The sequence below is a fragment of the Denticeps clupeoides genome, chromosome 8 (assembly GCF_900700375.1).
Source record: "Denticeps clupeoides chromosome 8, fDenClu1.1, whole genome shotgun sequence".
NCBI classification, from domain to species: domain Eukaryota; kingdom Metazoa; phylum Chordata; class Actinopteri; order Clupeiformes; family Denticipitidae; genus Denticeps; species Denticeps clupeoides.
The window spans coordinates 8,731,962-8,747,503 of NC_041714.1; the positions used below are offsets into that span (position 1 = coordinate 8,731,962).

The window sequence follows — 15,542 nt, forward strand, 5'->3', positions numbered from 1 at the left end:
TTATCTGGGTGGTCCAGCCTTCTTATATATCTTACAGCCCTCACACCAGATGATGGTCTGACCAGCTAGTTAACTGTCTCCATCATCTAAAATTCATCTGGCTGTTCATTTTAGCACGACCCCTCGGTGTAATTTCTCAAGATACCCCCTTATCCAGAGCGACTCATAATCAGTAGTTACAGGGACAGACCCCCTGGAGACGCTCAGGGTTCAGTGTCTTGCTCAGGGACACGATGGTAGTGTCCATGGGTTTGAACCTGTGACTTTGTGGTCTTCTGTTGAGAGTCAGAGTCACCCACTAGAAGGAGTCGCTTCTGCACGACACTTCGGGGTGCAGCTCTGCAGTAGGCCCCGGCTCAACGTTCGGAACGTGGGACTCTGCGGGACTCTGCGACTTTAATTCCTCCACCGTAAGCCGCTCAACATTCCGGCCTGTATTTACCTCACCAGCCCGTAACGTCGCGGTGCGCTTACACCGCGCCAACTCAGCAGAACACGACCAACCAGACCTCAACTGGGCCTTTTTTCAACAGAACCGCGTGATGCCCCTGGTCGTGGGTCGTGGGCGCCGCCTAGTGGCGAGATGGGGGAGACACGCCACTTTTTCCGGGTGGATCGTGACGTCAACATTATCATGTTAATACAAATCAAAAAATTTGGAATGTGTGTTGAAATGTGTGCATTTCATAGTTCAGACACATAGTACAAATCATCTAAAGATCATGAGGATCAAGATTCACAGTTAAATAGAACATGTAGCAAAATGTGCCCAGGATCAGGCATGGGACTGTGCAATAAAATTTATTTCAAATTAAATTAAAGAAAAAAAAAATGATAGAAATAAAAACAATCTAATGGGAATAGAATATGTTTTAGGATGGTGGATGCGAAAAGACATGATGTCAGGTTGAAATGTTGTGGCAGCATGTCCTGTTTAAGAAGTCCAGGGGATGGAAGCTCCTCCCAAGTCCCTCAGCTTTGTTCAGAGTGCTCCACAACACTTGTCTGAGGTCACTTTCAGCAGGTCAAACGGAACACTACTGGGGTGAGAAGAGCCTAGTGCCTGTGGTCCTGCAGAGATGGTAGGATCTCCTCTGGTGGCTTGTCCAGCTGTACTAGAAGCAGATTTTTTTAACAACTTTTTGTGAACAAAATTTGTGAGTAAAAAAAAAAAAAAAAAAAAATGCATTATTAATCTGTAGCATGCATGCCTAACCAAACCATGGCATTTCACACTTTTACACATGTAAGTACAAAGGAATTCATTAATGATGCAAATGTAAATGATCTTTTATATATGCCCTTGAGCTGTAATGAGCTGTGTTAATTTAAAGATTGTCATCTAAGTTAGTCTACGTTACACTGCCGGTCCTGTACCTGTCCGTTCAGTTTGGGTCTGCAGTTATCAACCTGCAACTGCATTATGTGTCTACGTGTTGGTTGGACAACACACCCCGTACACCCTGTACGCTGCTTGTTGTATTTTCGAGGCGTAACCGTTCTGTGGTTTCTTTTTGTTTATCTTACGTTTATCTTTCAAAATGTGGAACGATTACGCCTCCTCCTTTTCTCATGCCGTGGCATGGCGCTCATCACTGGAAATGTCTGTTAATGATGGAATATCTGCATACATGCAGAGAAGAACAATTAGTCCTGAGTTCCAGTGAAAGAACCAAATTAACCAAGTCTGTCACTTAAAAAGCTTCATTCGTTGATGGAAAACCCTTAAAAAAGTATCTTCATACAGCCGAAAACCGCTATACTGATTAAAGAAGCAACAAAGCTGGTCAAATTCACACTGGTACAGTTCCAAGTGCACCAGCAGATGGGGGGTTGACTATGTTTTCTATTTTTTCGATTCAAACCCTTTCTAGATTATTCTTCGTTTGAACAGTAGTGTATGAGGGCCTGCCGTTCTTTGGGCTTGGTTCTCTGTCCAGTGAACTTTTGAACCCACTTTGTTCGCCTGTTACTTATCTTGACCTCACCAATTACTGTGTCGCCTGCCTCGGTCCCTCCGTCTTGCATCCACCCCATCTCCACAAATTTTAGGTAGCACCAGTTTGCTTATTGCATGTCAAAAATGGCTTATTCCTCGTGCAATTGTGCACCCTGCTCCTGTTGTCTGTTAAAAACCATACCAGTTTCCCCCCCCCAGCTGTACCTGAAGGGCAGCCCGAGGGTTAACCCCAACCCTGGTTCCTGTGTGATGTCATCTGTTTGCTTTTTTTTGATGCACCGTACAGGAGGGCGTGGGTGTCCGGGACCGCCGGAAAGTGCTCCGTGTGCAAGGCGTACGACTGGTGAAGGCAGACCGGCAGGTGACAAGCCGTGACAAGCCGCACCCACCAGAAGGGGACTGTTTTCGGCGCAAGGTGCGGTGTCTTTTTTTATGACCATTCCCCATAAATTGTTAATTTTTAATCGTCTATCGTCTCCATTCCCTCCTCGGCCGTGACAGCGCGTGGGTGAGTCCCCACCCAAGGTGAGTCCCCACCCTGTCCCCAGCGTCCTGGCTAACTGGACTAAACGCTTAAGGAGAGTGTGCAGGCCTATAGTGTTCTTGTGTGAAATTTGTGCGGAGACGTTTATTCTTGTTGGCCGGAGCCATCAGCAGACTTGGGTCTGAAACTGGGTCAACAGTGGCGACTCAAACAGGAGATGATTTACTGCAGAATCTGACTCATTTGCACATGTCTGTTTTGGCGTGTGCCAGCCAACAGAGTAAGGTGGAACAGGGGGCAGACAGGGTGGGGCAATGGAATGGGGCAGTTTTTTTTAAGGCAAGTTTTACCGAAGTTTTGACAGATGTTAAAAATAAAGAGGAAAAAAATGCCCTCTCGGCCATATGCGCCCTTCTCATTTTTTTGATGGGATTTTGTAATCGTTTATTTCTCAGTCTGAAACTAACACAAGATTTATGAAACTGGAAGGTGCGGTTTATTTCTCTATTGTTACGGTGAGCTGCTGTGGCCTGTGGTGACATTTTGTGGCGTTAATTTTAAAATCTCAGGATATGTTTGCCTGCTAATGTCAGTTATAGAGTTAGCCTAAAATATTATATGAAAATGTTACAGAATGTGAAATTAGACTCTCGATATGAGTAATTTACCTTGATTTTTCATCTTTTGATTAGCCCCATATGGGGACCACCTGTTTGGGTTCCCCATTTGACTCACTGTCGCTATGGTTACCAAACAAACAAATCAAAAACATCAATCCCAGAATATTATAATTAAAGAACAGGCGGTTTTTTTTCGTTTGAATATATTTTTCACTAATATTGCGCTAAAATATAATAAATAATTTTGAATATGTGAGACAATACAATACAGAAATTGACAAAGAAAACACACAAAAATACATGATAGGATCCATATTTTTATTAATAACAATACTTTTTTCTTCCAGAAAGTCATCTTCAAGATCTTACAGACAGAGCAACTGTTTACATGATAACAAGAACAATAATAATAAAATGAAATTATCAGTAATTTCAGTTTCATTTTCAGTTATCACCTTCAGAATATTACAATCCATAAAAAATCTTGATGCATCCCAGGACAGCAGAATGGGCTGATCGGCCAGTGTTTGCCCCTCGGTGAATGTGATATCATATCGACAGTACAGGCTATAAGACATGCTTATTTGGATATGTTTCAGCTGAGAACTTGTGCAGCTAAAGGTGTAAAGGCAACAAAAAAAAAGTTTCAGAGGGATGTATGACCATGAGAAACGAGAGACACGTGCCCTCTCTCTCCAGCTTCCGGATGTTGATCTGTGTAACCAGAGATTTAAAATGAAGAGAAGGCACACACACACACACACACACAGAAGCAGGGCACGGTGGGGCCGGGAATCATTGCAGACGCTCACTGAATATTGAGTCATTGAGAGCAAAGTGACATCTGGAAATACTTCAGCTGAACCCGTTTGAACTCACTGGGAGTTCTGGGGTCCTGAGAGAGACAGACAGACAGACAGACAGACTGACTGAGGGAAATGTGATATTTGATTATCCAGGAAGTGGTTTTGGTGTCAAAAGGTTTGAGATTCTATTAGAGAATCCAAGCATTTAAAAATGTTTACATTTGATTACATTTGTGATATTTTTCACAAATACAACCTTGAACTCATCAAAGTGAAGAGCTGAAGACTCTTACCAATCACAAGAGGGCAGTGTTGACTGAGGCATGGAAAAATGTGTCCGTGTGTGTGCGCTTGAATGCGTGTGGTGTGTGTGTGTGCATGCATGTGTGTGTGTATGCTAGTCTGTGTGTATGCGTGTGTGTGTATGCTTGTCTATGTGAGTGTATGCGTGTGTATGTATGCATGTGTGTGTATGCTTGTCTGTGTGAGAATGTGTGTGTATGTGTGTGTATGTGTGTGTGTATGCTAGTCTGTGTGTGTATGTGTGTGTGTGAGTATGCTAGTATGTGTGTATGCGTGTGTGTATGTATGCATGTGTGTGTGTGTATGCTTGTCTGTGTGAGTGTGTGTGTATGCGTGTGTATGTGTGTGTATGCTAGTCTCTGTGTGTGTGTGTATGTGTGTGTGTATGCTAGTATGTGTGTGTGTGTGTGTGAGACTCTCTGTGAGTGAGGAGTGTGGTGGTCACTGTGTATATTCTGGTCAAGTGACTGAGCATTTTCCCTGCAATTTAAAACGGAGCCCTGATATATCTCAGGATGCTCTGAACCTATTTAATATGTGATAATACTGTGGTCTGGACCACAGGAGTGTGCACAAACACACACACACACACACACACACACACACACACACACACACAACCACACTGTCCATTCATGACAGTGTTCATTCACAGATCCTTATCTCCTTTATATAAAAGTGTGTGTGTTTAAGCATTAATTAATGCAAGAATCCAGTGTTTCATAAAACTGCAACATGAACACACACACACACACACACTCAGAGTTCCTTCACAAGAAAAACACACGCAAGCAATAAAGACTGTGTGTGAGCGTGTATGTGTGTGGTATAGTGTTTGTGTGTGTCTGGTTGAGCAGATGCTGTAACGGAGGTATATTTTTTCAGTAAAACACCCTTGATATGGAAAAGATGATGTTGCCATAGAAACTGCCTGTTGTGTGTGTTATTCTCAGGCTGGGAGAAGGGCTATTCTTAGTGGGCATAAATGTGAGAGTGTGTGGGTGCGCGCACACACACACACACACGTCTGACAGAACGTCTGCTGTTTTGCGGTAATTGCAGAAATCCCACCACTGAGACCAGAGGATCTCCCGGAATTCTGCAGTCTCCACCGTTCCGTTTCTCTCCGTCGGATTTTATTAACCCGAACGCTGCCACGCCCGCACCCCCTCGACATGGAGATGCAGGCTGCCGGAACCCCCTGAACCCACCAGAACCCCCTGTCCCCTATAAACTGGGTTAAATGTATGTCCACTCCTCAGGCTGCAGCGTGGTCAGAGCCCCCTACCTGCGCCACATCTACCCCGGCTGGGGCGGGTCCAGTCGCCACCAGTCATCTCCGGGCCTCGCCAGGCACCTCTGTTGCTTATTTGAGGTTTTTAATGAGCTTTCGCTTAAAAAGCACCCAAGAAATTGAAACGTGAAAGCGACTGTCAGTGCGAAGCACGGCACGCGGTGACACCACGATGTCCTCTGCTTTAAAACTTAAAGTGAAGTGATTGTCACATGTGATACACAGCAGCACAGCACACAGTGCACACAGTGAAATTTGTCCTCTGCATTTAACCCATCACCCTGAGTGAGCAGTGGGCAGCCATGACCGGCGCCCGGAGAGCAGTGTGTGGGGACGGTGCTTTTTGCTCAGTGGCACCTCAGTGGCACCTTGGCGGATCGGGATTCGAACCGGCAACCTTCTGATTACTGGGCCGCTTCCTTAACCGCTAGGCCACCACTAACCCATCACCCTTGGCGAGTAGTGGGCGGCCGTGACAGGCGCCCGGGGAGCAGTGGGTGGGGACGGTCCACCCGTCAGGCGTCTGGCCGAGGCGTGTAGGTGGAACACGTGCCCGCTGTAGGTACCGCTGGAGAAAGTGAACCCGGGCGTGGTCACCTCGTGTCGCACTGACCCCTCTCCTTAACACTTCAAAGGTTTGCTCGTCGGCTACGCCTTCGTGTATCTGTCCCTGTCCTTTAGTTTGAGCCGTTATTTTATACGGCAAAATAGCTGCGGGTGTGTTTCCTTGCGAGAACGGCGGTGAATGATGACCAAGAATTCGCCAACTGAACGGAGTAAGTTTGATGGTGAAGTAGACTGTTGTCCTGCTTTCACGTCCAAGTTGTAATGGACTTTGGTGGAAAGGGGAACCCGACTTGCAGAATCATATAAAACTGAAGGGTTCTGAAGGGGTGGTAGTAGCCTAGTGGGTAACACACTGGCCTATGGACCAGAAGACCCAGGTTCAAACCCCGCTTACTACCATTGTGTCCCTGAGCAAGACACTTAACCCTGAGTGTCTCCAGGGGGGGGGACTGTCCCTGTAACTACTGATTGTAAGTCGCTCTGGATAAGGGCGTCTGGTAAATGCTGTAAATGTAAAATATGAATGGGTAATGGTTTCACTGCTTTACACCGACTTTACGCCGGATCTGTACTCACCCCCCGGTTCACAAGTTCTCTCTCGTTTTTCACCGTCAGACGCAGGAGTAAAAAGGGCGACGATGACGTACACGACAGAACACGCGGAATCGAGATCTTTCTGCGAAAAATGTGAGGATGTGTGGCACACGAGGCTCGCGCCAGGATCGAGGCCGGAGTCGAGCCAGAAAGCTGAAAGGGTTACTGTCTTACACACACACACACACGCGCGCGCGCGCGCACACACACACACACGAGCGCGCGCGCGCGCACACACACACAGGACACACAGGCGCGCGCTATGGAGCGGCCCCGGCTCGGTGGCGCCGTGGCGTCACAGGCGCAGCCTCCAAAACCCCGAGACATCATCAAGAAAGGAACTGACAGCGGGGAACACACACGCACACACACACACACACACACACACACACACACACACAAGCACTCCTGTATCTGTCACAACAACCGCACGGCGAGTGACAAATCCAACGCTGGCCGCAGGGACGCACACACACACACACACACACACACACACACGGAGATGTTTTCTGAGCTCCAGTCTTCCATTTTAATAACAGCGGCTGGCGCGTTTATTTAACTGCGCAGACGCGGTCACGGTTCCGCCGCGCGCGTGTTTATTAGCCTCTCGCTCTGCGCGCTAATTGATAGTCCGGTAACGTCACGGGCCGTCCACCATTGTGGAGATCGGTCTTTGTGTCTCCAGCCACCAGGATCTGTCTTTGGCGCGGTCGCCGCTGTCACGCGCGGGCGCGCGCACAGGACTCGCGGGTTTTTTTTTTTTTTTTGGTCCACCCAGCGCCAGACGGTCCCGACTCGTGGCTCCCGCGCTGCTCTGTTTCACACTTGACAGTGTTTTGAAACGGCCGAATCATATTTTACCGTGATGTTAACACGCTCGCGCGGATGCCGAGACGCACGCGCGCCCGCTCGCGCGCGCTCCCCGCTCCGTTGCGGCACCAGTGAATAACGGCTCTGTCGCGAGGCGCTCTCGGTATGCGCAGCGCGTTACACAAGCCAGTAAATCAACCCCCAACCCACCTCACACACACACACACACCACACAACCCACACACACACACACAACCCACCTCACACACACACACCACAACCCACCTCACACACACACCCACACACACACACACAACCCACCTCACACACACACACACCACACACACAACCACAACCTCACACACCACACACAACCCACACACACAACCCACCTCACACACACACACACACACACACACCACCCACCTCACACACACACACACACACACACACAACCCACCTCACACACACACACACACACACACACACACACAACCCACCTCACACACACACACACACAACCCACCACACAACCCACTAACACACACACACTCTCACACCCACCCATTCTCACACACTCACATACACACCCACCCACACATATACATACACACACTCACCCACCCACTCTCACACACACATACACACATTTACACACTCTCACACCCCCCTCCCCCACACTCACACTCTCACTAACGCACACACACAGACAAACACACACTCACACGCGCGCCTCTGTGCATTGAGGTCGGAGCCCCCGCGAGCCCCCAACACGCCCCTCTCCGCCACGGGCGCCGAGACGAGGCCCATTAATGGACATTATAGCCCGTCAGATTAAAACACTTTTAATGTACAAACATATACAGCACAGCCCATTCAAACATGCCATTTTAATACCTAAAAGTCACTTACACCATTTCGATCTCAACCGTTTTCTCTTTTTTTCACTTTTACTTTAGAAATATTCAAGTAGACATCATCTTCATATTGATCCGGTATATTCTGCTGTGTCATCATCCCTTTTAGAGCCACTATAATCACAACCGTTAAAATAATAAATAAGACTCTACAACACTACGGGTATCCAAAGCTGAGTCCACGCCTTTTATATGTTTTATCCTCAACTCTTTTTTTTTTCCCCCCAACGCCATTATTATTATTATTTATTATCACAATTAATATTAATAATAGTATAGATAGAAAAATCTAGGCAGCATTGCAGTGAAACAGCAGTCAGCGTCGCTGTTGCAGTTTGAACTTGGAGAAGTGTACGCTTTTCACCTCAGACTTGAATAAAAGAAGAAGAAGAAGAAGAAGAAGTAAAGTCCAGGTCTTCTGTGAGAAGTGCCGCCTCCCCGCCAGGGCTCAGTTCAAACATGGTCCTGTTCAATACACAAAAATAGCTGCTTTCGCTTCTCTTTAAATATGTACAATGTTGGTATCTCAGTTAAACGCTATATATATATATATTTGTATATTTATATATATATAAAAATAGATCTCGCTATGGTGCCCACGTCAGTGACAGTCTGAACAGTGCAATAGGAACGGCCCCGGAGCCCACGGCCTCAGCACGAGCACTTGCACTCGGAGATGATGGGGTACTGCACCGGGATCCACGTGCAGTACTTCTGGCGCAGGAAGCCCTGGCAGTACCAGCGCAGGAAGGTCTTGCTGACGGACTTGGCGGGCTTGCAGGACATGCCCTCGGGGAACGAGCACGAGCGCTCGCTGAAGCACGTGCCCTCCTTGATGTAGCGCGGCCAGAAGCGCGCGCCCAGGTCCTTCCACGCGTACACCACGGGGCAGCGCGTGTACGTCCACAGCCACTGCAGGAACTTCCGGCGGGCCTTCTTGCCCACCCGGACGCGCTTCCCGTACGGGGTCTCCGACAGGTCCAGCTTCCGGATCTCGCCCGGCATGGGGCCGGGCGCGCGCGTCTCCGGGCGCGACACGTTCGAGTGCGCAGGCGCGGCGACGGACATGAAGTGCGGGTCGAAGCCGCTGCCCAGCTTCTTGCGCAGCGCGCGCTCCGCCAGGTCCTGCTCGCGCGGGTCGTACTCCGGGTTGGGGTCCTCCTTCAGGTCCGGCACGGGCAGGTTGTCGCTCGGCGAGGGCTTGAGGCGCAGGTAGTGCTGGGAGGAGCCCAGGTGAGCGGAGAGCAGCACGGCGAGGAGCGTCTGGAACGAGAAGCCCATGTCTCTCTCTCTGTGTGTGTGTGTGTGTGTGTGTGTGTGTCTGTGTCTGTGTGTGAATTTGAGCGCTACTGTGATCTCCGAACGGCGGCGCCCGGCGGCATAAATAGTCGAAGACGGTCCTTTTAATAGAGCGCGCGGCCGTGTGGGCGACACGCTGGCGGGCGCGCGCACCGACTCCCTTTTCGGGACCGAACTCGACGGTTCGGGGTTTCAATCCCGCTCCTCCCGGGAAGAAGAATTACTTCGGGCTCCTGCCGGTCGCCATAGTTACGGCGGGCGGACCGTCTGGACTCGTGGGTTCTGCGGGTCCGCGACGCCGTGTGAAATATCAGCGGCTCCAGGAACGCGGCCAGTCCGTCTCCGTCTCTCTCTCTCTCTCTCTCTCTCTCTCTCTGTCCAGACGTTTATTTTTGACGTCCGCGGCTCTCCGGCTCCACACCGACCCGCCGCCGGGGCGCGAGCCACGCGTTAAAATAGTCCCGCGCAGTGTTCCGCCGGCGTCGGAAGGAGCTGTCCGGCGGCCCGCCAGCCGTTTACAGGAGCGCCATGTCCGTGGGCCGGAGGCGGTGAAGGCTCCCCCCGCTGTGCGTGACGAGGCGGCGGAGGCTCGGGGGATGAAGGCGGAGAAGCGTCTGCCGCGGGCGCAGCGCGCTCCCCAAGTTAAATATCTGAGCAGCAAGTGTCAGAGGGTCCTGCCCACCAGGCTGACAGCTCACCCCCTCCCCTCTCTCTCTCTCTCTCTCTCTCTCTCTCTCTCTCACACACACACAGTCACCCCCACCCCTCTCACACACACACACCTATCCAACTCTCCCAATCCCAAACTGAACCTCGCTCCTAAACTTAACCTCCGTAACCCCAAGGTCAGCCAAACACGTCCCATCGTAGGAAACGAAGGCGGTGGCGGCGATGGTCACATCGTTACGTTACTGCAACGTTGAGGGGATTACATCGATGCGTTTGTGATATATAAATAGCAGAGCGTGGTGCCGATAACGGCGAGGTTGCGGGTTCGACCCCCGTACGGGCCACGAGTCTTTGGGTGGCAGTGGTGGCCTAGCGGTTAAGGAAGCGTTAACCGTAATCAGAAGAACGAGGTGCCACTGAGCGAAGCGCCGTCCCCACACGCTGCTCCCCGGGCGCCTGTCATGGCTGCCCGCCGCTCACCAAGGGGTGACGGTTTCCATGCAGCTGCAGATACACGGGAGTGGGAGTGGAATCGATGGACGTCTGACGGGGGGGGGCGAGTTCAATCTGCTTTAATAGTTTCCTGCGTGCTCCTACTGTTACTCGGAGACGGACGCCGACGCCGCTTCTTCTCTCGCCTCTGGCCCACAGGCCTGGAAGGGGTAAAGGGAGCGCCGAGGCCCGGCAGCTCGACACCCAGACGCGTTGCCTGGCCGTGTTGGGCTGAGAAGACCAACAAAGTGACTTAGCGCAGCGCTTTCATGAATTAAAAGCACATTAACATTTTAGCGTTAGTGTTGTGGGAGGAACGGAACAGCGGCACGTCATGTGTGAAATGAGCTGTACTCTTCCCGCATTACACATCATGATCGCCACCAGGCAGGTCTCCGCTTCCACTGCCCCGCCGGGGTTAAACATCCTGATGAAAGTGTATGAAGAGAATGCGCCCCCCCCCCCCCCCAGTCTTCCCACATCTCTCACATTCCTCGACATTAATCAGAAACGTCGCCGCACCTCTCAGGCGGCTTAATAGGTTCAATCTGAACGCCATTTCTTAATTGGAGCCCCTTAAACGCTCCCTCATTTCCACCGGGGCCCCGAGAGATAGATGGGGGGCAGAATCGGGGAGCGTCTCCGCCGGCGCGCGCGCACACCCGGCCTTTTGTTCGGCCGCCGCCCGGGCTCCTGCAGACCGGAATCCGCGCGGTGAACCCTGGGGTCACCAAATAAGAGCGCAATTAAGCGCCTAAATGAGGCGGGATGCTCGCCCGTAACCTTTCCCACAGCGAGCCACGGGGGTAATTAAAGGCGGCGCGGCCGAGTCCGATCCACGCCGCTCGTGGTTCTGATCTGGCGGCCCGGCCCGGCCCGGCCCGGCCCGGCCGCGGTCTCGGCAGCGCGCCTGCCGCGGCGCCCTCCCCTCGCCGGCCGCTAGGGGGCCCCGACTGGTCAAGCCACGAAACAAACGTCTGCAAAAATGACAACAAGAAATAAATTCATAGAAAAGGACTATATCGTAATGTTGCAGCCTTTTTTTGTAATTTAGTGAAGGCCACAGCTAAGAGACACTTTCAATTTACTTACATGACCACAGGATGAACATTGCATTGGAGGACCTGGCATCATGGCTTTAGACCATTGAAGGAACGGTGCATATAATGCAGGAAGCCGCTCGAAAGTGGTACGGAAAGCAGCGGAATCCCACACGCAAAGTGAGACACACACAAGTCGGCGGGAGGAAGGGACGTCCTCCAGGAGATCTGTCCACTCCCGTCGCTCGTATTCACAGATGAAGGCTAAAACAACTGGGCACATCCCAAGGCCCAAGGAAGTGGATGTGGGCTTTGGCACGGAAGCGCTTTTTTCTCCATTCTTGGTTTTGTGTTAAACCGATCGCGCCCAAAGCCGTAGGAGCCCTGTGAAAGTGTGGTAGATGTGGACAGACTGGAACCTCTGCTTCATGGTTCAAATTATGGGGGAGCTGAGGAGAACATCACATCCCCGAAAGCCACCATTTATCTCCAGAAACGGTCCACTTTTGTGCTATTGGTAACATTTCACGTTCTGTAGAGTAAGCTTCTGAAAATAAAGCACAATAAACACAATGCTGTGTCTGTTCGTGCCGTGATGGTGCGGTATTTGAATTTCGGCAGTGCAGGATTGTGTTACCAGCGTCTCTCTGCTTTGTGATTTGGTTTTTTTTTTTTTTCTCTCGCTCGAATTAGTCTGTTAAAGTTCCTGCATTGTTGTTATTGCGCCAGCATGAAATGCTACTCATGGTGTCGACTGCGGCCTGCAGTGGTAACGGCAGAATGTTCCTCCGAGAGCCAGTGGGTAATTCGAACCGCTGGCAGACCTGTGTGATTTTCGCTAAGCGCCATTATCCACTTACGTCTCGTTAATGAGAAGAACGTCGTAAAGGTACAAAAACACAAATCGCTCACAGAATTCTATCACGTTCACTTCCATCCTGCGGCTTCGGAACGACTTTTGCGAATTATTTTTTAGGGAAGAGAAATAAAAAATCCACACAACTTCCTGTCAGCTAATTACTGAGCATCCCCCCCCCCCCCCCCCCTCCTCTTGCTCTCTATCAATGCTGTGCTGCGGTACTGATGTCAGCGTGTCCCTCCGTCCCTCCCCCTATAAAAGGACTCCTGGGGGACGGGGCTGGACTAAGCCCACCGCAGGGTGAGCTCGCTCTATTGTGACCTCGGTGTGAGCGTGGGTGTTTTTTTTCAGCCCCGGCGGCCCAGTGTGAGGAGGCAATCCCCGCTTCCCCGGCCATTACTGCGGGTAAACGAAAAGAAACAAAAGGATGGGGACAGGGCAGGAAGGTGGGGGTACCGAGGAGAGCGGGGAGGGGGGCGCCGGGGGAGGTGGCAGGCCGGGGAATGGCTAATTAAATAATGCCATAAAGACGGCCAGCTTTAATGAAGCCGGCCAGGACAGCGGGGGAACGGTGAAAATTGGCCGTGTAGAACAAGAAGAGTTAGTCCTTCCACTGAGCGCCCATTCTTCACGCTCCCTTAGAACTCAATGAGCTGCGCGGCCCGGGGTCAACACAGGCCAAACGGGGCAGCGATAGAGGGAGGAAAGAGAGGGGTGAATGAGAGCGAGCGCCAGACTTGCTGTCTGCGCTCCCTAAACGAGCAGGGAGGAGTGCCGGAGCTCGGAGGGACGGAGGGAGCGAGAGAGTGGAAAGCTCCCCACAAATACCTTCCGACCGGCCAAAAAAACACGCTTTTCTGGAAAAGAATGGAACGGAACGGACGGAGAGAAACCATCTGACGCGGCCGGCAGGAAGTGCTTATTTATTTGTTGGTTTTTTTTTTTTTTTTTTTTCCTAGAAACGTTCCCTCCTGTGTCAGTGGTCCCAGAAATGACACCACACACGCTCCTCCGTAACCCCAGAAATGTTTTCACGCCCCTGCTCCTGTCCTCCACTTCGCATCGCAGAAAGACTCTCGCTCACACACTCGCACGATCTAACTTGAAGCAGATGGCAGACATGCAGAGTGAAATCTGGGCCCCGTTAGCTGCTAACGTTTGAAGATTTTTCTCTTTATTCTTTATGAAGGTTTTTGCTAAATAGCCAGTAAACAGCTTCAAAGTGCGCGTCCCCTCTGCCCCCCCCACCGATGACAACCGAAAGAGAATTATAAATTGCGCGGATCTTATTGCTCATGTCGTACCACACATCCACACATCGCTCACTCTCCGGCCAGGCTTACTGCAGATCTCTCCATAATCCCGCCATATTCATCTTAACAGAGACGGCCAGGCAGGAGTTCCCCACCTAGACCTCGCAGTAGACCGACCAAAAAAAAATGTTACCTATTCATCATATAGGAAGTGAAGCTGGGGTCACACAAATTTTTTCCACTGGAAACCCTGTCTGCCGCACAAATGCATATACATCATGGCAGATGTAGTTTTAACAGAGTTGAGGGACCTTTGTTGGTTCCCATCAACACCTCTTCCAGCAGCATGGAAGACGTCCAAGGAGCTCTCTCTCTTCCTAGTGTGAATTTTACATCGTCTTTGTCCCTTAGTTTCAGCTGTTAAAAGTTGAGCCGCGGTGATTGGTGTTGACATCAGGATTGGATTCACCAATCAGACTTTGATCCATCACTCTGAAGAACCTGTTCCACTGATCCACAGTTTTACTCTCCACCAGCTAACACTTGGCACTGGTCACAGGGATCTTGTGCTCAGATGCTTTGTAGTGACTAATGGCCTGAAGACAGATGATCCTTATCTGCCATGTCTTGGTAGCGGAGTTTATTTAAACCGTCTCTTAGCTCCCAGTCAATCAAGAGCCGGCAATGGACCAAGAGGAACTGGGATATTTCCTCTTCCTGTTTTTTTCTTCCACAGAGGATTAAAAAAAATTAACATTTAACATTTAGTTGGTCTTAATCTCAGCACGATGTGTTTTATCAACGTCTAAATAGTCAGTTCTTCAGTTGTCCATCAGAAAAATAAAAAAAAAAATCCGGATGCCTGGGCTTCAGAAGAACCCAGGTGAGACCTTCGCTCTAAGTAACCACATTGTTCTATCGCAAAAAGATGACATGATTAATCATTTTTTGTGACGTCATATCCTGTGTGCATCTGTGTTTTCTTCATGGTCCCATTACCAGTACTGAGAAAAACTGGAACTGTCTCTTCACCAGTTTCTGGGTTCCTCACAAACAAATGAATGTCAGCGAAATAAAAGGATCCCATCGGGGAAGAAGGAGGAATTTGGTGGATGTGATTTTTCAGTGTGGAGCCTGGTGGGTAAGAATTGGCCGTGGGGATGGGGGGCGGGGGGTCCCCAAGGGGCTTTCAGGCACTGGGCCCGGAGTGACAGCTCCAGCCACCAGGCCTTTGTCTGAGACTGAGCTGTGTGCCCTTCAGGGTGTGTTTGTGTGTCACCCCCCTGCCTAATTGTGATCCATTTGAAATGATGTCACATTCAGGAGCTCATGCCTCACTCAGAGAGTGTGTACATGCAGAACATATTTTACCACAGAGAACGGAACTCGGGCCTGAAGTGGGGAAGAAGTGAAGAAGAATATGTGTGTGTGTGTGTGTATGTATGTATGTGCTTTACCCTTCATTCGAAACCCCTCCCCTTTTCCTCTTTAATGATCCCTGGACTGGTTTAATGAGCACACTGTGTGTTGCTGTGAGTGTGTGTGTGTGTGTGTGTGTGTGTGTGTGGTGACCTC

The 15,542-nt window shown here is 50.3% G+C and overlaps 1 protein-coding gene across 1 annotated transcript; it reads right to left on the reverse strand.

The window, feature by feature from the left end:
- Window positions 1–8,349: 8,349 nt before the first annotated feature.
- nog2 (noggin 2) lies at window positions 8,350–10,301 on the reverse strand. Its single transcript, XM_028989666.1, has one exon. The coding sequence runs from the start codon at window positions 9,634–9,636 to the stop codon at window positions 9,007–9,009; it is 630 nt and encodes a 209-aa protein (XP_028845499.1). The 5' UTR covers window positions 9,637–10,301; the 3' UTR covers window positions 8,350–9,006.
- Window positions 10,302–15,542: the final 5,241 nt, after the last annotated feature.

What these genes read in the sequence shown, in the direction of transcription:
- nog2 (XM_028989666.1), bottom strand. Translation starts at nt 9,636, where the DNA reads ATGGGCTTCTCGTTCCAGACGCTCCTCGCCGTGCTGCTCTCCGCTCAC.